The following is a 23,896-nucleotide window of genomic DNA, read 5'->3' as shown; positions in this document are numbered from 1 at the left end:
ACTAACAACTGACAGTCAGTGCAGAAAAAGTCTACGTGCCTTTTTAACCAATGGGATACGTGCATTTTTTACTCAAAAAAGTGCATGTACTTGATTTATCCAATAGACATTTTTTAGTTGTTACAAATTCCCATATTCCTGCTAAAAATATCTTATATGTAAAGAAACACCAGTAAATCATTTTTAATTGGAATGTAAGGCAATAAAGCGTTCGAAAGTAGATGAAACGGGGTACATGCCTTTCACCATCGATCAGGTACCGTAATCGCAAGGTATTCTTCTGAAAGTACTACATCCAAAGAGTAATCATGATATTTTTCAAAGTAATCAGATGAAAACCAAAGAAGTTACAAGCGATTTTCTTCCAACCAGCCAACCTATCCCGTATTCTCGTATACGAAACAGATTGGCCAAGGGTCTAGGATAGATCAAATAGAATATATATCTTCAAATCTTACTGAAAACAACGTCAAATTGAAAGCATAATTTTCAAAAACATAAATTAAATGAAAAAAAAGTTCATTGTAATCCAATAATAACACATCATTTGTAGTAACATACAAAATGTTTCTTTTTGCTCGCACATCATTCATGCACTCAGTTCCTCAATAACGACAGACGGATTTTTCGTACTACTCATCTTTCTTTTGTAGTATCAAACTATTTTCATTACGTTACTATTAAGATTATATTTAGGATAAAATAATCCTAAATAATATATAATTATTATAGTAATAAAATACAAAACAAAGTTGGCTAACCAGCTCCAAGGGCGTATATCAATTCCTAGATTCAACAAATAATATTAGAAGCTGTCGAAAAAAATTTTTTATATTTGCTAAATCATTATTTTTAAAAACGTTAATCAATACTTTCAAGAATAAAAAATTGTTCAAAATATCTGAAGAATATGTCAAACTTACGTTTTTTCACGATAAATTGCAATTTCCGACTGAAAATCACCACAAACATTCCTCATGCTATACCACATCATGGATATCGACGAAGTCGCCCTCGGTGATTTCATTCGTGACTTATTAGCCATCGGCAAACATACCCCCCAGTCCTAACCAACCCCGGTCTACCTTATGATAAGGTACGTGCTCCGCTGTATCTACTGAGAATTATAGTGTTACTTCAAAAAAGTGATAATATAAAAAAATGAAGAATCACAAGAGTGTCCAATTTGTTAATGTTTAATTAATCAAAAAGGCACGTGGTAACTTTACCAGCCTAATGTACGTAATATGCTACACACGTATCTATTTTACAAATTATCCGAGCTTTATAGTATGCATCTATATATCGTTAAACAAATATTATTTTTTCTCCATCAATACGTTTTCGGCTAGCTCTTTTGATTAGTTTAAGAAAATTATAAAAGTTCATATGATTTTCAATTATAATCAATTTAAACCAAGCGTTGCATTATTTATATTACTTTAATTGCTTACTAATTGAAAATAATCATAACGAATTTTGTATGTGCGCGCGCGTGTAACTATACTTTTCGAAACCGTCATAAAAAGTATATGTTTTTATGTATTATTTATTCAATAAAAAATAATTCTGAATGACTATGAATAGATAAATTAGATATAAATTAATTGCTTTGAAAAGCGTAATAATATAGTTTGGTAATTTAGTTACATAATCGAGTGAACAAATGCCAAGCTCATAGTCATTATATGAAGCAAAGAATGATAAAACGAGTCTATATTTCATTATTAAACGTTAGAGAAAACTAACATTTAATTATAGTCATTGAGTCATCTTTAAATTTTAGACATTCTCACTCATATGTAAAATTGAAAGAACAAACATTACGTGATGGCAATTATACGGAGTTGGCTGCGGGTAAGAAGTAACCATTAAAATTGTTTCAGCACAGATGAATAATGAGGTTTAAACAGACCCATTTCCTGAAAAACTCGTATTTTATACTTGGAGATCCTGTTGTTATAAACGCTTTATTGTGCATTTTATTGAAAAAGTGCGAACATTCCATGCATAAAGTTCATGGAACTAACGTGTTTTGATTAAGTCGTTTAATAATTTATACCTGACTGTAGATAAAACTTTATGCGTATTTTCATAATATCTGTTTGAAAAACCGATTAATTTACAATATTGGTCAAAATTTTTTGTATCTATATAAGAACCGAAATTTATGAGTAGCACTAACATCGCGAGTTATTAAATACATGTATAATAATTTTCATTAGTATTCTTTTCGTGATTTTATGTAATATAGAAATACCATATTTGACAACACAAGAGGTTATCTAACAATGATAGCGCTAATAGGTCACTAACAATCGAAATAATAACGACGTTCTCATTTAACATATACTTATCACTCGATTGCGAATTTTAATGTCATTTAACTAGATCGCGAAAGCTTAAACATTTTATTAAACTTATAACAGATTGTAATAATGCAATATAATTTAATTATTAATGTAACAAAATATCTCCAGTCAGAATTTATGGAATAATGTAATAATCATGTTTTCTAAACTCTTGCTGGTATATAATGAAAATTTTTATCGAATCGATCTTGGCTTATCTAAACGAACGCTTATCCTATATCTTTTTATTCAAAAGCAACAGGTTATTTTCGTTTCGGTAGAAAAGCTGTGTTAAAAGTAAAAAATTACCATGGGAGGGAGGCCTAATATTTTCTTAACAAATTGACTTATTATTTCGAAGTTGCATGACATGGCAACAATTGCTGATGGAAAAAGGAGCGTTCGGAAAAATCTCGATGGAAAAGACATAGTGCGGTAAGCATCAAGATCGGTCAAGAGTTTGTTTTAGGATTAACTTCATCGCAGCCCCAAGTCAATGATGAATAAATTCCCTCGCTTGTATTCTTCATTCTTGAGTAAATTTATATTCATTTGTGCTCAATACCACTGTTTTAATCAATCAATAACAATATTTTTAATAAAATATTTCCACACTCCGTGCGCATAGTGCGTCTTTCCCGTAACCTCGGCAAAAAACGTCCGTTTAAATTCGCACTTTCCACACATCCTATCGAAAAGTACGGTACGAGCAGACGAATATCTCCTTTCCCGCATTTGTATTGTAATGTACTATTATGCCAAAGAGGAACATTATTTATTTTTATAAAATTGAAATAAAAATAAACTAAAAATATTTACTACGCAACCACTACGCCAGAAATTTCGTCAAAAGTGATATATTTACAAATTTCTTTTTTTCATTCAATGTATGTGAGTTTGATAAAAGAAAGAAGTTGTCATTTGTTAGCATACGTACATCATAATTTATAATATAAAATATAGTGAAATATTTTTACAATAAAGTAAGTCACAGGATGATTATTGACAAATGATAGTTATCTAATATTTTTAATTTATTTAATTAACGTGGTATCCAGAAAATGATCAACTATTCAAAATCATATTACGTAACTTTTATGTATGCAGAGACACGCCTTTAGGCAGCATGGGCGGTCACATCTTTAGCGGATTATTGGAAGCCACCCTCATCGTACTCTGAATTCTATTTCAAAACGTGTTCTACCTTCGTGCTATTTTTCATCACATCAATAATAGCAACGCACCCTCGTAATATTTAAAAAAAAATATCTTTTTGTATTATAATATAAACTAACTTTTATAATAAGTATTTGGATATAATTTTCGATTATACATATATATTTATATCAACGGATTTTAACGATGAATGGCATTATTATATATGGTTGTTTTTCTGCATTTTTTAATGATAATTATGCGTGTATACCTATCAATGTCTGTTACATTCAGGTTTTAGTCAAGCTATTTGAAAAGCAGTTTTTCCTGTTTGATTGTTTCACATTTATAAGTGTAACCATTTGAAAATAAAATTTTTTTAAATCCCAGATCCGAATCGTAAATTGTCAATGCTGATCTATTTTATTTTCTTTACTGCTGAAATGAGTCATTAATTAGAATACTTTAGTAGAGCTTGACCACCGAATTTCAAAAAGTTATAAAACAAAGTTGTCTTTGTCTTTCTAAAGACGCATAGTCAAATATTTTTTGACATATTTGTGTTTCATGTAAAGTTTCGTTGAAAATTTTGGAAAGAAATAATAAGTTGTCATAAAAATTTTATCCATGTTCATCGGAACAAAGCAAATATTATTTTCTTCAACGTTTTGTCGATTCCTTCTTTACAATAAAAATATTTTTAATATTGCACTGAATAAAATTACGACAGCCGAAAAAATTCCAATGTAAATACTGATATTTTTTTATGACTACTATAAAATATGATTGCAGAAATCATGTTTTGTTGTGTCGGAAGATTTTATTGAATGTTTAATTAATAATTTCAAAATATAAAGAGATATATCCGTAAAATTCAAGCATAATATTCGTAGTAGTTATTTTGAAAAGAGCAAACTGCTGGCCAAACAAAATTACTTTACAGTCTATTAATTAATTAATATATTTGAGTCTATTAAATATATTAATTTTAACTTAAAAAATCAATATGAGGTTTTAACAGATAAATAATACCATACACGATAGTTTCATATGAATGAATCTACCGTAAAAGTTATCAAGTCAAAATAAACTTTGTTTACAAGCGCATTAATTCGAATCCTTCCAGTCCTGATAGTCTCACCTATATTAATCGTAATTTTCTGCTTTGGCCCGTTTTTTTTTTTGTTTTTCATTAATTCAGAATAATTTAATTTCAGAATTATATTATTGCTTTAATTCAATGTTTTTTCACCATCAATAAACTGATGTGAATTTGATAAAGCTATTGCTCCAATTAATGTCTTACTTCCTAGATCAAAAATTTATTGATAGAATGAGATTTTATTAAATTTAAAATGTTAGTCTGTAACGTTGGTTTGAATTTTTCTTTATTTCTGAAAAACTTTGATTGTTTTACATAAAAAATAAATGATGATGACAAAATGTAACGAGTACGTAATGACTATATCTCTGTATCATTATCAAAGGTATGGACAGTATATTTTTCAACAAAGTGGCCTATCAGCCGAGCGCATGTCAACGAATCTATGGTTCGTCTTACATATTACGTTGTTACCTATAAAATATTGAACACTATTTTCTATGGAAAGATATTTTAATGCAAATCTAAGGAAAATTAAATTATTCTTGGAAGCTTACGAAGAACAGAACTATGTTACTTTCACGTTATGTCTTTCGCTGTCGAATATATTAAACATTAATATTTTATAACAATTTTATCACTGATACGTATTTTTTTTTCTAATTCGTTATATATTTAACTTGAACAGGTGAACAGTAATACATTAAAAATGACAATTTTATTGTAATTATTCTCGATGAAAACTGAAGAGATTAGACAAGTACGACTTTTAATTGTCAAGTAATTATATATGAAAGCAAAATTTGTCAAAAAAAAAATCAGAGTTTCACACAACTTCAAGCTATTTAATATTTAACATTGAATTTCGACATATTAGAAGCGCACATATTAACTTGAACATGTTTATCGTAATCTTTTTTAATCCTAAATGCAATAAAAGTTTACGTTGAGTACAAGAAACCTGGAAGCTAAGGTTTTTCAAAGTAAGAACTTAAACGTATTTAGGTTTATAACCGTCTACTTTTATCATCATTTTGGTTTGTCATTGAATGACGCTTTCTTAAATTCATTTTGCATTTATATTGTTACGTCTTGTATGTCATAGTTAAAAAATTGATATTACGACGAATGGAATATTACAATAACATTTGAACACTCTAAATGTATTTTTTTCGTAATTTAATTCGCAGTTAAATTCACAAAAACAATGCTTCGTTATAAACTTGTATCCGAAATGTTTGCAAGCGCTTTGTGCGAATTTTTTAAGTTAACTTAATACAAAAAATGAGATAACTCTGGCTTTGTGAATTTAACTGGCCTTTTTCTGACAGTTCGCACTGTCGTTCCTGTCATTTAAAATGAATTCCCATGAAGAATTAAGTAAAGATCTTTTTTTTTTAATTTAACAAAAGCAGTAACTTAAAAAAACAGTATGAAGTTTCAACAGATAAATAATACCATACACGATAGTTTCATACAAATGATACTATCGTAAAAATGATCAAGTCAAAATAAACTTTGTTTACAAGCGCATTAATTCGAATCCTTCCAATCCTGACAGTCTCGCCTATATTAATCATAATTCTCTGCTTTGGCCCGTTCTTTTTTTGTTTTTCATTGATTCAGAATAATTTAATTATTTTGAAGGCTTGACGTTCACACAAGTTTTGCGGTGACAAGGGCAACGATCATCGAAGCAAAAACTACAAAGACTGAGCTGTTGGCGATGAAGGCCGAACTGACATCAAGTTTGTCTAAAATGCTCTTAGGGACATCGATGTAGACTTTTTCAACGCCAATAGCTTTAATCAGTTCGGAAAGCTTGTCGGTGTCGACTTTATCGTCATCAGCCGACCAAACAGTAAGGGTCGCGTTGTTTTTCGCTGGAGTGTCGGCTAGGAGGGACTTCATTGTCTCCATGGAATTGGCGGCGTAGCAAGCGCGCACAGGGTAAGTTATCGGCAGATTGGTGTTTGCTGTCTCGTTCACGAGCTTTAACATTTCCTTCACCTGCTGGGTGGTATAGTTGCCGGTGGTTGTTGCGTTTCCCACGGGTGGCACATACCTAAAAAATTTTCATTGTCACTATTGGTTCTATTGTAATCGGACATCGTTATTGTCATTACATTGTTAAATTGATCCACATACTACTAAGTCTTAATTATTTATTTAATAATTCTACTGATTTATTTTTTCAAAACTTATTGTGGACAATAGTACATTGCATGAAAATAGTACTATTAACAATGATTAACTAATTATTTCTTCACGATTCAACCATATTTTTAAAAAATGTGGCAACGTTCTATTTATTTTTCATTTGTCTTAAAAAAATGTTAACCTTTCACGGTCAAGTAGATAATAATTTTTCGGTTCATTGAAGCAAGATCAACGGTATTTTCGGCCTGTGCTGAATGAAGGCTACATTAATCAAGCGAAATTTCTTATCTCTTTCTCATATTTAAAGCCGAATTTTTAATTCAATGTTTTCTCAAAGTGCAACTTGGACTAACCCGATTGTACGTTTAGCCTTAAAAGTACAAGAGAAGATTAGTTTTGTGTAGATATAACCGAAGTGATAAAAACAATTTTACGTTATTTTAAGTAAACATCTGCTAATTTTGCAACATTTTTTCGTTTTCTCGAAAAAAAGTACTCATTTTGAAAACCTCAATATTCACGGTATAATTCCACAAATTAATAATCATTTAAAATGAATGTTCAGAAGCGTTATCACTGCTTATTACGCAGAATTATAATTCCGAAAAAACAAATAGGCGGAAATAGCCTGCGTGTTCCTCCGCACTGGTTGTAATTAACACGTTTGAGAAGTAATAATACAGAACACCGCGACCCCGGTCGTATCGAGAAGGTTCTACGTTGCGAATTTTCACGCGATCGCGTCTTGTTCTATGCTGCAATTTACACTAATTAGTAGGCCAAAATGCGCTTTTCAAGACTATTAAATTTATGGTCTAACTTTGCATTCTCTATTTACCTAGTAGTCCAGCCAATTGATAAAACCGGTTTGATTGCCGCGAAGTTTTGATTTGCTTTGGTCAAAAAATCTACGGGATCAACTGGCATAGGGTCATTGGTTGCATCTACGGGTCCTTTAAGGATGTCTGCGTTCACCCACAGAGGTGCGTTGAACTGAAATCAAATCGGATCGCGAAATAAATTTTGAAAATATAAAAACCATATTTTTTAATTTTCATATAGTGGGAAACAAGTTTAATAAAGTGTATGCTACTGGTGCGTGTTTTATGAAAGAGCTAAAAGTGTAGGATTTATACGAATACTTACTGAATCTGTCCCTGCGATTATAGATACGGAGTTTGAAAAAGCATCTTTAGATTTAAAGTCGAGTTTGACTCCTTTTTTCGTTTTATTGGCTTTGTTATGATTCTTAACAGTCTGGAGGAAATCAGAAAGAATCAGGTTACTCGTGTTGTCAGGTGGATGAGCCATGACTGCAGTCGGCACAGTTGACGTTGATCCATTACTCAATATCTGATATCCAAAGACCACATCTGCTTCGATCATCATTACCTCACCTTTAATGAATATGTTAGAGTTAATTATATCGAGTTGCAAGCTCTTGGGCTAGCTGTATCGTAAGACGAAAGCACGACATTAACCCTCGGTGTGTGTGTTTGAGGTCATTTGTCAAAAGCTCGCTCTCGCTTTGAACAGTCTGTTGACCTATTTGGAATCACCCAAGTGGGTGGATAAGTAGACAAGAAGAAAATTTCACGTTTGCAATTTTTTTCTAGGATAGCCTATGTTCGTTCAGTGCACCAGTCAGGTATTTATTGTCTTCAACGAAATAATCAGCCGATGAAAGAGCTGAGAAATTTGGAGAGAGAGAGAGAGAGAGAGAGAGAGAGAGAGAGAGAGAGAGAGAGAGAGAGAGGCAAAGATCGAGAACAATAAACGCGAGGAATTGAGGGATTCGAAGCAACGAGCGCTGTTATATAGGTGTTCATCGGCAATTCATACGATGGTCGTTTAAAAAATTCTTGGGCGCACGCGAATAGCCACTCTTGAATTCCAAACGAGAACTCGGTGGCTAAAGAACCTGCCAAAAAAAGAATTCAGCTCGCGTACGCGAAATTGTTGACGCGGTCGTGTCGTTGACGTTTCCTCGTGTACGCGTATGTAGAGATACAGGTGTAGATATCCATCAAGGCCGAGCGCAGCTTACATACGGGGAGCTGATAGATGCCCGTGGCTTTTGACGTACCTCGACGATGCGTACCTATCGAAGATAGCGCACGTATGCGTGCATGTATTGTTGGCTTTATTTCGAGACCTACACGAGCTACGTGCACGCTTGGAAGGCTGGCATTAGCCAATCGACTAGTTGCCTGCTCGACTTCAAGCCACAATTGACTTGTCTCTCTCGTAATTTCGTTTCCAATCTTACACGTCGTTCCTTACGATACGATGCCTAGAACTCAGCTACATTTCCAAACGTTTTTCTGTTTTTCTTTTCTTATTCGGGTACTCACTTGACTCGAGGGCTGCATCCAACTTAGCCTTATTATTCGTAGCGTGGGACCACTTAATCATCGTCAGGTTGTTTTTGATTTCTGGGAAAAACTCTTGCACGCTGATTGACATTGTGACATCTGAAATTGGAGTCATAGAAAACTTTGTTACAAGAGGAAATATTATGAGTGGAGACAGGCTAAGAGATTAGTAATCAGGGCAATGAGGTGCGACGACCACATATGTCATCTTTCCTTGCGGACGATAGTATAATCTGGCTAAAAGCTGTGGCGTATTTTATGGCGTTAGATTAATGAAGTTTGAAAAATTGATTTCGAACTTGGAATCGGCCTAATACAGACTGCTTCGTTCGCCAAGCACCCGGGCTTGAAAGAATGTGGATGTTGGAAATAAACATTGTTCATGAACGTCGCTGCGATCGGGTAACCTTGGAATGCGAAAAAGAGACCGAACGGAAACAGATGTCTAGCATCAACGTTTTACGGGGAAGGATCACCGAAGAGATATATGATTACAAATAGCATTCTTCTGAACTGCGTATTATCTCATCGGATTTCTGTAGCGATGAAAAAATTACTTGTGCCACACGTGCCTGAATATACGAATGCAGTTTCAGCATTATTTTTACCGTCACGTTAACTTTCAAATGTAGAATCGATCGCTCTTTTCCAGTTGGTTCTTGATTATCCGTCAAATGACATTCTATTCGACGTTTGAATTAGCATCGCGATTAATTGGCGCGCAAGAGGAAAGCTGCCCAGAGACGAAACGGCAGCAAGCCGAAAGAAGCAAGGGAAGAAAAGTTGGCGTTGAGGCTAATCGACGCAATACCGAGTGGGATGTTGGCGCGGTCGTGACTCTGTCAATTAAAAGCCGCGCGACGAAGACGGAAGGCTCTGCAGCGGCAGCGGCGGCGGCGGCGGCGGCGGCGGCGGCGGCGGCGGCGGCGGCGGCGCTCCACGTAAAGTACAACAAAGGCGGGAGGAAGACGAGCCGCGCCTGCTCAGTCGAGCTCTCCGATACGATCGGGGAGCGAGGGCTGCCGCGACGCTGGCTCGGGGCACACGTGGGCTCGCCAGCGAGCTCAGAGCCGAGCTACGGAGAGCGAGCCCGACCTACTGGCCTTGGAACTAAAAATACGATCGTGCGCGCGCGCGCGCGCGAGCAGCAATGGGATCTCCCTGAACTTTGACCCGACGGCTCCTGAAGCGCGACTGGTAGCCATCGCGCACGCCAGCTGCCTGCGAGAGCGTATCGGGGTTGGCAGGCTGCGGCAGGCTTACGTAACGCAGCCCCGCGTCCGAAAACTCGGCGCCCCGTTAAACAGGCTTTCTTCTCGCTCCTCCTCCCCCCCCCCCTGACAACTGGCCTCGATCGATATCGCAGCAACGACCCCGTGCACCGTCGCGTTGCACGCCTGGCGACGACGATTGATCGGGTCCGCGCGTCTCTCGGCTCTGCTCCTTCAAGCAATTAAGGCTGTGCTCGTTTAAATGCACAATAGGTAAATTGATGAATAAGCCCTTGATAAATCGCGCACGAATCGACTTGCCGTCGTGACGCGCGCGCTTGCCGGCCGATTGTGCGACGACGGATGTTCGTCTGCCGGGCGGGCCTCGTCCGTTTACGTTCGCCACGTTCCACGGGACGCGAGGCGTAAGCGCGAGATCGGCCGCCGGCGCGCGAACCACCGCGCCCTTTTCCTCCCTCGCCCCGGAGTGCTTTCGGCTACTCGGCGACGCCAACACGTGCCAGCTTTCGCGGCGCCGTCGCTCCAATTGTTGCTATTATTGCCGGCGCCCAAACGGCGGCAATGACCGGCCCTCCTCCCCAACTCCTTCTGTCGCGCTATTTGCCTTTTGCTTGTCGTGCCAAATTCATTTTTTCATTTGGATTCGGAGATTATTTGGCCTCGCGAGCAACATTTCATTTTCATTTAGGAGCGCTGAAGGCGAGTCATGCTCGGTATTGTTTTACGTTCCCTGGGAAAATTTAATTGTTACCGATTCAACGCCTTCCTCGCGATGTTTGACCTTGCCGTTGCAAAAGCTTCATTTATCGCATAAAAATTCTTCGCTTCCTCGCTATCCGCTTGCCGACACATCGAAATGAGAGTATATTTTTGCGCGAAATAGTTGTTCGAGCTCGCGCGTGTAAAAATATCGCGGGGCGCTTTTCCCAGAATATTTCTACGCTTAGAGCCTGCGCAACGTCAAATCTCGAGTCCTTTTTTTTTAATAGCCTCGGCATCTGGGCCAAAGTAGCCAGCGAAAAATAGTTTTGCCCGTGTCAACTGACCTCTCGACGCGCTACCGAGTACGCGCGATCAATCGAAAAAGATTGCGACCGAAGAGCAGGGTGGAAGGAAAATTGCAGCATCGTCGTGCTAGGCGCGCCTAACGAGTGCAGCTGATCCACGACCGACGAGCGACAGAGGGGCGTCGCGTGGGTCTTTTACCCGGAGAACGTGACTAGGGAGAACGTGGTCGGCTCCGCAGCTCGACGACGGGCATGCAGAGGGGGAGGCAATCGACTTGGCTTCCGGCTCGACAGCTCGTAATGAAGAAATTGCGGAAGGCTATAACGGCGCGATCGATCTTGCCTCCAGTTTTTGAAAGCTCGACGCGATACGGACGATAAACTCGGTTAGCGCTTTGAGCGTGTCCACTGCGGTGCGACAGCGTTCCCACTCTCCCAAAGCTGCATCACCGATAACGAGCCAGTCGCGTCCCTATCGATAATCGACCATCGATTTGAGCGCAAGTGCGCATGTCGAGTGCGTGTTCGTTGACGCGCTGTTCGCTGATTGCCAAGCAAATCGATCATCCTCTCGTCATGCTTATCGATTGCGCGTATGCCCAAAGTTAGTCATACGCACCGCAGCTGTCAAATCGGTCGATCATAAGCAACGCACTGTCCGATCCCAATCGATTGCATTATCCTCTCCCATTGTTCTTCATAATTCAATTTCTCTTGCAATTTTTCCTTGTATACCAATAAATGGCTTTGATGTAAATCTTAGAACGGAGTAATACTAGTTTCCTTGTAGCAACCAACCGTTCTCCATCGATTCTATTCAATTATTCGATCAATAAATTCTTATCAACTGTCATTAGGAAGCAATTATTCGAGAATTAGAGGTTAGAAATGGTACCAATATAATCAAACTATTCCACGGCGAGTTTTCGTCTCTCAATAGAAACTGGGCTCTGTAGTTTTAGTTTGCAAGTCAAGTTCTCACGACCTCTTTAAGCGCGATCCTATTAAATAACTAATTGCCTAGAGCTTACCTCTATGATATGTTGTTATAAAACCCAATACACTGTTGTGTATGCGCGAGCTGTCATTAGATTCGCGTGACTGGACGACTTTAGCTTGGAAATACATAGAGGGCAGGCTTGGCATGTTACGTGGTGACGACTATTCAAACACGAAGAATCGCTCAGTTGTTCTTTTAATTTATCAAGTTATCGCGTTTTAAAAAAATACCGTTTGAGTGTAGTCTATAATAAATATAATTAAAGTATTTTTTCTTTACATTGATAGAAGCGGTATAGTAATAAAACTACTTTAATCGGTTGTACAATGAAACCTATCTTAATGACAATATTACGTTTGTGTTCAGCAAAGACGAATCGCATAATTAGAAATTCAGATTGGTCATGTTAAAATTGCATTATTTAGAGAAAAAGCTACCAAAGATATAAAAAATAAAGACGCGTTTCATAAATTACTAGGCTGTCAACGAAACGCGACATCTCATTAGGATATATTATAAAATTAAAAAATTTACGCTACAGATGTGAGAAAAAAAAACGACTCGTTTGACACGGCTGAGCAATTGTCGAAGAAAAAAGAAATCAAACTCCTACGCGAGCGCGTTTGGTCATCCTTTTAGCACAGCCACAAGATTACAATAAGTCGCGAGGACAAAGCGACGTTTTCGTCTCGCGCGCGTATGCGCCACTCCCAAGCAAAAAGTCCGCGATGCAGCGAAAAAAGTGTAAAAATAAGCAAAAGAAGAGAGAGAGAGAGAGAGAATCGAAAAGACGAATTATCTTCCGGCACACGTCTGAAAATTGTCGAGGAGAAAGAGTAGTGGCGTCCATGTGGATGTCCTCGTAGTCACTCGTTCGTGCACAATGGCTCTGACCGAGAGCTATTTCCGGTCTAATGGTCAGGGACAGAGGCGGCAACAAAGCTAGCGCATCGCACACCTCTATCCCGCTGCTGCTTTCACCTCAGCTATACACACAAATCTCTACCTGTTTTTATTATCAGTCCGATCCCTGCTCGCCACAACTCCTCCTCGCCTGTTTTCATTCTAGATCTCCGCCGGGGACACTCCAGCAAAAGTCGATACTTTTATATTTTCTTTCGAGCGTACAGGGGCAAAGATAAATCACAATTGCTCAAAACCAAGTTTCGATAATTGCGCCCTCGACTGGATCGGTGCCAGTCGCTGCGAGGCTCAATTGCAAATGGAAACGTTCGAAATTCGCAAGAGAAAAATGTTGGGACGAGCGAGGTGAAGTCAATTAATCGATCGGCTCTCTCTTGCCGCTGCTGCTTCCAAGCCAAGCCCATTTGGGCAAGCACGTCGTCGAGCGACTACGACGCACGTGCAAAGTGTTCGAAAGAAAGAGAGAGAGAGAGAGAGACAGAGAGTTGCAAGCTGCATCCCGGCCTATCTCTCTTTCTCTCTGTGTAAGAGACCATGCGCCGCATCATCGACAAAGGAATGTCACTGAACGCTCGAGTGGCTTTACTTCATACTTGCATCACAAATAATTTGCTTTTTACCGTGATCCTGCTTTTTTTCCGTTTTTTTTGCCTTCCTATTTCAATACAGCCTCCATGTGCTTGCTCGCTCGACTGTCTCGAGCGCGCAGTCAGTAGGCCGATTTACAAGCGCGTCAAGATATTTGCCTCGACAAAAGCTATGCAGGTCGTTCCTTTTCTTTTTTATTTTTCGCCACTCCGCTTCCTTCGCGCGCACAAGGTGACTTCTGAGCGAGTGCGTTGCTTTCGCCTTATCCTATTGTATTTTTGCGCGCGAGAGTTGGGAAACTTCGAGTGACAAATTATTAAGCGATTGATAAACAAATGTGTAAAAGAAAAGGCGGAACCTTTTTACTGAGAAGTACATTACTACGTGCTTTTGACTTGTTTCTACGCGCGCGAGACTCTTTCGAGCTAGAATACGTATTTGCATTTGAAAAACTTTAGCCTCAACAAAGCTTTTCAAACATCATAAAATTGTGAGAGATAGAGCACGTTCAACAGTCATTGAACCGAGCAATATTAAAATTTATCTCTAAGTATTGCTTTCCACGCACTCGCTCTTTTTATTTGTCATAAAGATTTCTTCACTTTTTGCCTGGCTATAAAAAAAGCGTCGGACGCAATGTTTTCTCTCAGAGATACTTCGTTCGCATTTGTTCGGCGCTTCTGCGTATTCACGGAATTTTTAGTGTTTCTCGTGATCATTGAAAATAAAGTACACAATCGAACCTTTATTCCGTAATGCAATAGCACGTATGCGCGCGTAGAAAGAAAGAGAAGGGCCCGAAAACGACTCTTCGTGCTCAATGGTTTCATTGAATCGGCGTTCAATCATTCAGCGCGTATTTTCGGCTTGAATGCCGAGCACTCGAGCCAAAATGAAAGAAGCATTAATATTTTATCATCGGAAGTAGTAATCGTGAGCAGACAGAAAAAACATAGGCAAGAGTGGGCAAGCGTAAAGTATCGCGAGACAATAACTGGCTTGTGGCTGGAAGAGCGGGAGTAGAAAAAAAAAAAGATCGGCTAAAATAAGCGCACTCGCCTAGCCGAGCAGGCAGCGCCGACGGGCATCTACGCGAAAGAGTCAACGGCATAGAGCGGCATGGAGGCGAGGCCTGCGAGCGCCAGTTGCTGCGATATGCACGCGCGGAAAGAAGCCTTAATTGACTGGAGCGCAATCGATCGTCTCTCCTCCGCGTGTGCGAATTCGCGCGAAGGGTGGATGGCCCCTTGGAGCGCGCATTTCTTCTCCGCCGCTGCTGCTGCATTGCCAGCGAGCGTCGCGAGACGCGACCACGACTCACTCGACGCTGCCTGCTCGCGCGTCGCGCGAGCTACCCTACTTTTTCCCTCTCTCTCTCCTCTTTTCACTTCCTACGCCCATCTATCCGCGCGCAGACTTCGCGTGCCGCCGCTACTGCTGCTGCTCGTGTACGTCTGGGAAATCACGGCTCGATTTCACTTGAACCGACGGTTTTTTTTTTATCTCTTCCCTCGCTCTTTGCCCTTGCTGCTTTGCTCGTCGTCCACAGTGCCGGATCACCGGCGACGAATCGAGCCTAATCGATTTTTCTCTTGGCGAGTGTTCTCATAGACGTACCTCGTTATCGGAAATAATCGATTTAGCTGGTCCGTTTCCCTTTGAAATATCAACAGATCAATCATTTCGAAAATATTAGAATATTCCAGAAGACTGTCTACTCGAGGTCAAGGCCATACTAAAATGTTGCAAAGTTCCGACGAGTTGGGCATTAGGTTACGCGGGCGGAACTGTCGGCGCGTGAGCTTGGTTAGATTGGTGAAAATGAACGAACTATGGTTGCGCACTTTATTCGTGGAGAAATCAATAGACGGAAACGGAGCGTGAGCAAGTCCAACAAGCTGGAAAGCAATACATCGTTTAATGCACTCGCGCACGGACTAAAATAAAGGTTTGGCAGCGACACACGCCAGTCGGTAGAAGCGCCGTGGCATCGCTGAAGCTGCGATCAAACGCAGGCACAGCGAGAGAAAAGCCGCCGCCGGTGCGCGCAGGCCAACCAGCAGAGGCGAGTTTCGGGTTGGTGCGTTCGGCGGGGCGGCTCGCGTGCATTCGATATTCGCCGAGCTTGCGGCCAGTGTTACTGGCGCTGATGCTGCAGCAGAACTAACCTGGCGTGCACAAAGAGAAAGGTCCAGATTGCCGAGCGGCTATGTTGAATTTGCCATTTGCTCGGTGCTATTAATAAGCCGTTTGCAAGGTAGCCGATACTCTGGCGGAACGAGCCGCCAGCGCCCGCCGCGTCGCAGAGATGCAGGTGGGACGAGAGCGCGCGCGAGCGAGCTTTCAGGGTTACGCGTAGTCTAGCGTGCAGCAGTCGAGCGATCGATCAGCGCGCGGACCGCCGCCACGCCGCATCGATTGTCTTGCCGTGCGCCGCGCCGGAGGCTGCTGCTGCTGCTGCTGCTGCTGCTGCTGCTGCTGCGTGCTATTCGAGCTTTTTTCAAGCTTTCTCTCGCTGCCCTCTCCCCATCTTCGCTTTTCCGTCCGACTCTTCCTCCGACTGCGCGCGTCCTTCTCGCTCGTTGCACCGCTGCATCTTCGGTCTACGTTTCCCAGTCTTGCCGCCTCGGTTTTTCGCAGCCGAATACGAGAATTTTGAATGGCACGTGCGCGCGCGCGCGCACGCGCCACACGTCACAGTCGCGAGCAGCGAGCATTGATCGGGCCTACCTGCTTTCGCAGCGTTTTAAAGCAAATCTACCGTTCTCCATTTTTTTTTGTTTTTTGTTTTTTTTTAAGAGAAACGCCAATTGCACACGTTTTCTTTCCGCATTTTCAAATGCTGTTTTGCAGGTTTGCAATTAAATTTTGTCACGCGGTATTCCGATTTTATTTATTTGTCACTGGTCTTTTAAAGCGAAACATCCCGAGACGGCACTCTGCAATCTGCAAATTAATTAAAAGGCGCGATGTCCCAAGTAATAACGAAGATTATAATCAACATAATTGCATAATGTTCCGGCATTGGCTTCATATAAAGCAGTCGTTTTTTTTGCTTACACGCAACACTTCAATAGCGTTAGGCGCTTCAGAGCCACGCCTTCGTTAAGACCAAGTGTATACTGAAAATTCGCGTTGGTGACGTGATCGTCGCTCTCGCTCGATTGTTCCTAATTAAAATTTGGACGGGCTCCCGGGCATACTTCAAGTTTAACAGTGATTCCCAAGCTTTGTTCGAATCGGCAATATGCAAGTTTGAGAAATTGCACACCTATTTGTGCCGTTGCCGATATAGCTAGATTATGAATTGATTAATCGACTATAAGTAGCCGTAATATCGAGCTCCGCAGCAACGGTGCCTCGTCGCTAGACTGATCAGTTTTCTTTTCCTCGGAGGTATAAGGGCTTGTGGAATCCAGCTCTGCTAATTGATCGGATTAACATCCACGTTCGCGAAAGTTAATTCTTAAGAAATGACTCACAGAATCGGCAGAAAAACTTTTTCAGGCATTAGCTGCTCACGAGTCATTCAATTCAGTCTTTATTGCACACTGCACTCTAGTGCCAGTTGGACAATACTCACGGCAGCAGATTTGTCTCGATACGCGCCAAATCATTTTAAGCTTACTAAAAACATCGTATTGCTAGCATCAAGACGATACCATAAAAGACAGAAAAATACGACGAACACTGTTTGCCAAACGTTTATTTCAAATCTAACAATTACTGATAATGTGACTTTATGGCCATGTCGACATAAATGAAATAAGAAAAGTAAACGGATAGGAGAAATTCTCCGTGGCCTTACTAATATTTAATAGTTTACTTTGCGCAAGCTTCAATTATTGGATCGCAGCAAAAAGCTGAATTCCAAACTGTTTCTTCAGTTGATAAACTTTAATGCGATTAGTCGACGATGAAATTCAACGTGACGTTTGAAAAAAAAAATTACAACTTTTGCAAAGGGCGACCAAGCGAGCCGTGATTCACGCGATGAAAATTTGCTTGAAATAGAAAACGAACGCGCGCAGGCTCGCCCAATGAAAATATTCGATGGCGAATTAACGGCGTGAGAGCGAGCGAGGCACTGTCTCTGCTTCGAAACGAACGATACCCGTATGGCGTGCAGCATGTAACGCGTCGTTAGCATCTGTGCGAACAACAATGCGCGTTGCGTGCGCGAACCACTTTCGTTAATTTTTCGCGTGTATCCGCGAGACGTCGGTATGAAAACGGCATGAAAACTCGGCGTGAGCTGCAAGCGAATCGGTGTTGAAAAAAAAAAATTGGCCACCGGCGCGTCGTTGCTCTTTACTTTGCTCGAGCGTCATACATTTATATACGTGCATAAGAGCGAGGGCAGTAGGTGGGGGCCTGACCGTGTATAAGCGGGCTTTTATGATCGCGTTATGTTTTTTTATTGTTGCGCGAGAGGTGACTATCTCTACATACGCGCCCGCCCGTTGCCTCCGCCACGCTAACCGATCAAATTAAACGTTTCCTTCCTCGCGAATATTCCTCCTCTCTAGCTCGATCCCATCCATCGTGCAGCTATCATAGTCGCGCGCCTTTCTTTTCCAGCTCAACTCTTCGCATCGGTCATCTGTGCGAAATTGCCGAAGTAAACAACATATTTTTATAAACATCCATCTCTTTATGGATGAAAATTGTTTCGTTAGCACTATCAATACGCAATTTTCTACATATATTCTTCATTAGATTTTCAATGTGCACTCGTGTTCCGCACATATGGCAAACGTGCCTACGTTTTCATATGTTGGTGCACGACGCGATAAAGTATGTAACGTTCATAAAGAATCGCGTCGCGATCGTTGGAAAAGTCGAAAAATGACAGGGGCGGAGGGGTCGGGTGGGCGTGCAGGTGAGATAGTGCGCAATGCCATTCCCGGCTCGGACGAATATTGACGCGAGTATACGTGCCGCGCACACGAGAGTCCAGTGTGTGTGAGTTAAAAGTGACCTCTTGGATTTATACAGGCAGCATAGCGTTGCGCGCGTGTTTGTCATCGTTGCGCGAACGATTTATTAGGAAATATTCCCAAGCGTTTGTAAATAGAGTTGTCATTCAAAGAGCTGGCCAGAAAACCCTGTATGGCTACTTACAAATGGAACTTCCAGGCCAATTACGTAAACGCGCCCTACGGCTGTGGAAGGATCACGCGGCGCTTCGCGTTACTTCCTATCCCGATCCCATATCTGTTTATCCTTCTTTTTTTTTCGGGGAATTCCCGCCAACAAGAGAGAACAATGAGCGATTCATGTTTGAGACTTTTATGCCTCGCTTCACATTGCACTTTTCTCCAACGCTACTAGACTTCCTTTTACTTTCGATATTTCACAAAATCACTTTCACGAATTCGTTAATAACACTCGCGGCTAGTAACTTGACTGTGACGATATATCGCAGAACCAATATTACAGGACGCCAAGGATAAGCACGTTATTGGAAATCGTTAGTAGCTCGATACATTTTTGAGGCGAAAATAAGTTATTCAAATTTGCGACGCTGGAATGGATGTTCGATATTCGCTTTTCGCGAAGGCGTTGAGCGCAACGACCGCGAGTGAAAACCGAACTTCAAATGTTGAAATTACAGTTATGCGCGCTATAGAGAGCAAAGTACGTTGTATATAGGAATGAAAAGGGCTCTACGCTACGTATGTGCATTGCGAGATAGAAATGAAGACTCACGTATGAGTGCGAGAAGAGCGAGGCCCGTGACGATAGGTAGCCGCGCCATTGTCATGTATAGGCTTGGTACAACTATATCGATGAACAGTGAAATACAAGATGTTTGCGTATGTTGCTCCTTGATGCCAAACGATCCGTTTGACTCGGGAGACTGCAAACGACTGAGTTGTCTCTGCCTCTGCCGCCGGCCGGCACTACTCTCGCGCGCGCTGCGCCTCTCTCTCTCTCTCTCTCTCTCTCTCTCTCTCTCTCTCTCGACAGACACCCCATTCCCCCACCTCCCCCCACCACCTACCGCCAGCCAGTTTGCTTGCCTGCTCAACCAACCCCTCGAATCTCGATCTATCTCTATGACGCGCGCACGCGTCTGTGTAACTTGGCTTTTTCTGCACACCACCTGCATCAATTATCAGTTTCAACTGACCTTTCCAGTTGGCGAACTTACGAGAAACTTGCCAAGCAGTGCCTAAAATCCAGCAAAATCCCGAGATTTTCTGGGACGGAAAAGTGAGAAGAAGTTGTATGATCAAAACTATTGTCATGGAAATCGAAATCAACGGACCGATAAAATTCATTTCTTCCTGGGGACACTTTTTTCTACCTTATATCCCTCACGAACTTCTCTGTTCCCTGTCCCCTTCACTCCTCCAACTCTCTTTTTTCAATCTTCTCACGTAGTCTTTCAACTTGCCACTTTTTTTTTAGGTTGTATCTGTCTCTCTCACTCTCTCTTTGCGTGTGTGTATGTTCTATTCTTGCGACTATATCTATTGTCAACCTTAATGCAGGGCCCGACCAACCTGAGGAACACCGAGGGAACAGCCTATTGTCTCCAATATGTCATTCAGAACGTACTGTATTTCCTCGTTCCCTTTTTTATTTTCACACACTAACAAGAAAATATAAGGTGCGTGTATGTAACGTGGTAAACTTGCAGTCCTTCGTAAAACTCGACAAGGTCGTACGAGAAAAAGAGATGAAAATGAACGCTGTAAAACTGGAATATAGGGCGTCTTTTCGGAATTTTGGATTTCACTGAAAGAGTGTAAAAATATCACTCGAGCGTATGCGTGATGTAAGATTTTGAAATATATAAATTTTTAAGCAAGACTAAGCTGTTATTTTGTCATCCGCTGAGTACAGTAACGATGTACATCCTTGTATTCCTGAGATACCAATATGATGCGCGCCGTTATTGATTTTTTTCCTTCATTTACATATGTATGTATAGTCCTATATCTACAGGTAAGCTGTGTTTTCCAGCCGATGAAAAGCGCGCACTCTACTACGATTGCTGCTACCCTTATCAGTAATTTGTTTATTACTGGAAAATGTGGGTCAAACAATTCGGTTTTTTAATTATTGGTGTTTCAAAAATCTAGGCAATATAAAAAGTTCATCTTGACAAGCCAAATGGCGATTGTAAAAAGCTGCGGATCTGGCAAACTATTATTCACCTGGAATTAATTATTAACGCAATGGCAACCGTCACAAATGAAGAGCATCAGTAGACAATTATAATGACATAAATCAGCAGAGGTCGTTCAACAACTCGTTAAATGAGAAAACTTTGTCTGGCGTTCGCGTAACATTTCTGTATGCATCAGCGAACCTCCAAGGCACTGTGGAATGAGCGTGAACTTTGCATTAACTGTATGGGTCAATTGAATTAATAAGCTATATTCTTACTTTAACTTGTTCTTCTGCATCAGTTTACTAACTTTAACATGTAGTTGGCCAAGTTTCCTCACTGAATATTCTTTATTTTTTTCCCACTAATTTCTTACTTACAAAGTGTCCTCTTGAGGTAAATTTTTTCTAAAATCGAATTGGCCTTAGGGCCAAGATTTGCTTTTATTTAGATACAATTAGTCGCAACAAGTTTTGGCATCACCTATTATAATAATAATCTATACGTTACGGCTTCTTCAGCAAAATGCTTCGTACAATTTCGTTTTTAATTTCGTTTTTGATTTCTTTTTTAATGAAATTGCGAATCAAAAATGTACTTGAAAAATGTCATAAAATCAATGCACAGTTGTCGATACATCACATTGCACAATAAAATAAGTTCTCCAGCATGCTGAAAATGTCATGAGTTCTGCAATACAGTGTAATACGTTTCATCGTTCCAAGCAGACACCTTTGTTGCAAAATAGTTTTCCAATGATTTTGACGACAATAACCGAGTGAGTGACGTGCGAAAGCACGTGGTCATGTCGAAAGAATTTATCCTTACGATAATTGCGCTGCAAGTGATCAATTGTATCATCGAGCAGAATATAACATAATCATATAGAATAATCAGATTGCCAACTGGCGATCAATTGGTAGTAGGCGGCTCATGAAAACAAGGATAAAAAGGGCCAACGATAAAATAAGGTTATATGCATAGATTTGAGAGAGCAAGATAATTGAAAAGGGTAAAAATGGTACGAGAAGAGCGCAGAGACGAGGCTTACAGCATTCTCTCACTCGGTCCGGGAAATATGGAAATAGGTAAGGAGGGCCAGAGCGCGCGAGATCGCAACGGTCGATGCTGAGGTAGCTGAGGGCGGCGCTAGCTCTACGTCGGTCAGGGTCGGGGCTTCTCCCACACTCGGTCGTCGCGGCATGCACGTGCAGGAGGGAACGCAGATGCGAGAGAGATTTCTACGAGACAATGGAGCAGCCGCAGTCAGGATATAGGCTTTTGCGCTGCGGCTGCGCACTCGGCACACACGTGCATCCGCCGCCTATCCGAGCCGCACGAAACACGCCAGCTTTTCCTCGACGCCGCGACTTCGCGCGTACTGGCTTTCCAGTACTCCTCTCCGTCTTTCCTACGGATCCGCTCGATTTCTTTCGTTACACCATCAAATATCAAATCGTCGCGCTTTTCGAATCGATTATTCCGTATGGAAATCCGACTGCAGCAGCTACTGTAAAAGTATTATTAGTTGTATGAGCAATTGAATTTGAAAAAACAACGTTCTCTAATCTTATCAATGACAAGCATCATCAAATCCATTTTCATGCTCCGTTCCTAATTCAAATAACAATTTAACAATCTGACGCCGGTAGTTTTATGTTCAAAGCCAATATGTAATTTCATTCTATATTTGAAAACACATAAGAGAGCGCAAAACATCTTAGACAGTTTCAGAGTTAGCTTAAAAAGATTTTACTTTAGATTTTACTAATGTTTTTCATCTTTTTTTCTTTTTTACCAGAAATTATATTAGTAACCCCAATGGAATAAAATCGATCCATGCTTGATCGATCAATGACCAACTGCGGTTTAAGCGTGAAAATTTATGTAAAAACTTACGATGAAGCATAGCTACTCCTAAGGTCGAATCTTGGTTAACCAAGTACACTCAGTCAAATTTTAGTATGAGGTATTGCTTGCTAATGCTTGATCGTACATTAAAAATTATAATTTATTGATCACATCAAGAGAAATTGTTCTTTTAAGTTTTTCGGACATTATTTGATAAGTTTGTTTGCACGATGCTAATTGAAATATACTATAAACTGAAAATATCTCATTCTTGTAAGAAGAGAATTCTTCTTCAATAGCCCTAAGAAGAAATGTACACCGTTTTCCTCTGTATAATTATAACCAAGACTATATCTAAATTTACGCAATAGGTTTATTCAAAAACAAATCATATTTCCCCTGTATAACATTCTTTTATGCCTTACTGATACTCAAGAAAAACGAAGTGAAGGTTTCGAGCGAGATTTAATTATATCTGCCGCAAAAAAGACAAATTAATTTAATTTCAAATGAAAACTGATAATCAATTCATCATCTTTTTCAATGATACAAATAGTAAACTTTATTTTTAAAAGAAGGTATTAGCATGAACAGTAATTTTCTTTTTAATTTCTGTGTTGATTTAGCCTCGGTGTATAATTAAATTCATGGACAGTTATTTTAAATCTACCGAGTTATACCATAAATATATCTAAATAAAACTATCGAAAGATTAAGTATTTTCATTTGAAACCTTCAAATTATGATTTATTATCTAAATACATTTTTATCCGATATGCTTTCAAATTCTAAGCGGACTAGTGAATCACTAATGACACTGCATTAAGTTCAATAAATTTGCTATAGATCATACGTACGTTATAATTTTTTTATGTCATTGGGAACTTCTATCTTTTATCTAATTGTATGTAATGTTATACATATATAAATGTATGATGTAATTTTGAAAATGTAATATCACAGATCAAAGACATGCGATAAGATAAAAAATAAATAACTTCATCATTAATTAAAAATATTTTTTATTA

At 40.1% G+C, this 23,896-nt stretch overlaps 1 protein-coding gene across 1 annotated transcript; it reads right to left on the bottom strand.

Moving 5' to 3' along the window:
* Positions 1-4,859: 4,859 nt before the first annotated feature.
* On the bottom strand, positions 4,860-19,788 carry LOC131671277 (protein FAM151B). The gene is made up of 5 exons (XM_058947573.1): positions 19,607-19,788; positions 9,123-9,242; positions 7,915-8,165; positions 7,607-7,761; positions 4,860-6,673 (listed from the first exon to the last, which is right to left on the bottom strand). The coding sequence occupies exons 1-5, from the start codon at positions 19,659-19,661 to the stop codon at positions 6,265-6,267; spliced, it is 990 nt and encodes a 329-aa protein (XP_058803556.1). The 5' UTR covers positions 19,662-19,788; the 3' UTR covers positions 4,860-6,264.
* Positions 19,789-23,896: the final 4,108 nt, after the last annotated feature.

The sequence above is a fragment of the Phymastichus coffea genome, unplaced genomic scaffold, assembly GCF_024137745.1.
Source record: "Phymastichus coffea isolate CEN01 unplaced genomic scaffold, Cenicafe_Pcof_1.1 PCOF00123, whole genome shotgun sequence".
NCBI classification, from domain to species: domain Eukaryota; kingdom Metazoa; phylum Arthropoda; class Insecta; order Hymenoptera; family Eulophidae; genus Phymastichus; species Phymastichus coffea.
This window is presented reverse-complemented; position numbering and strand designations above follow the sequence as displayed.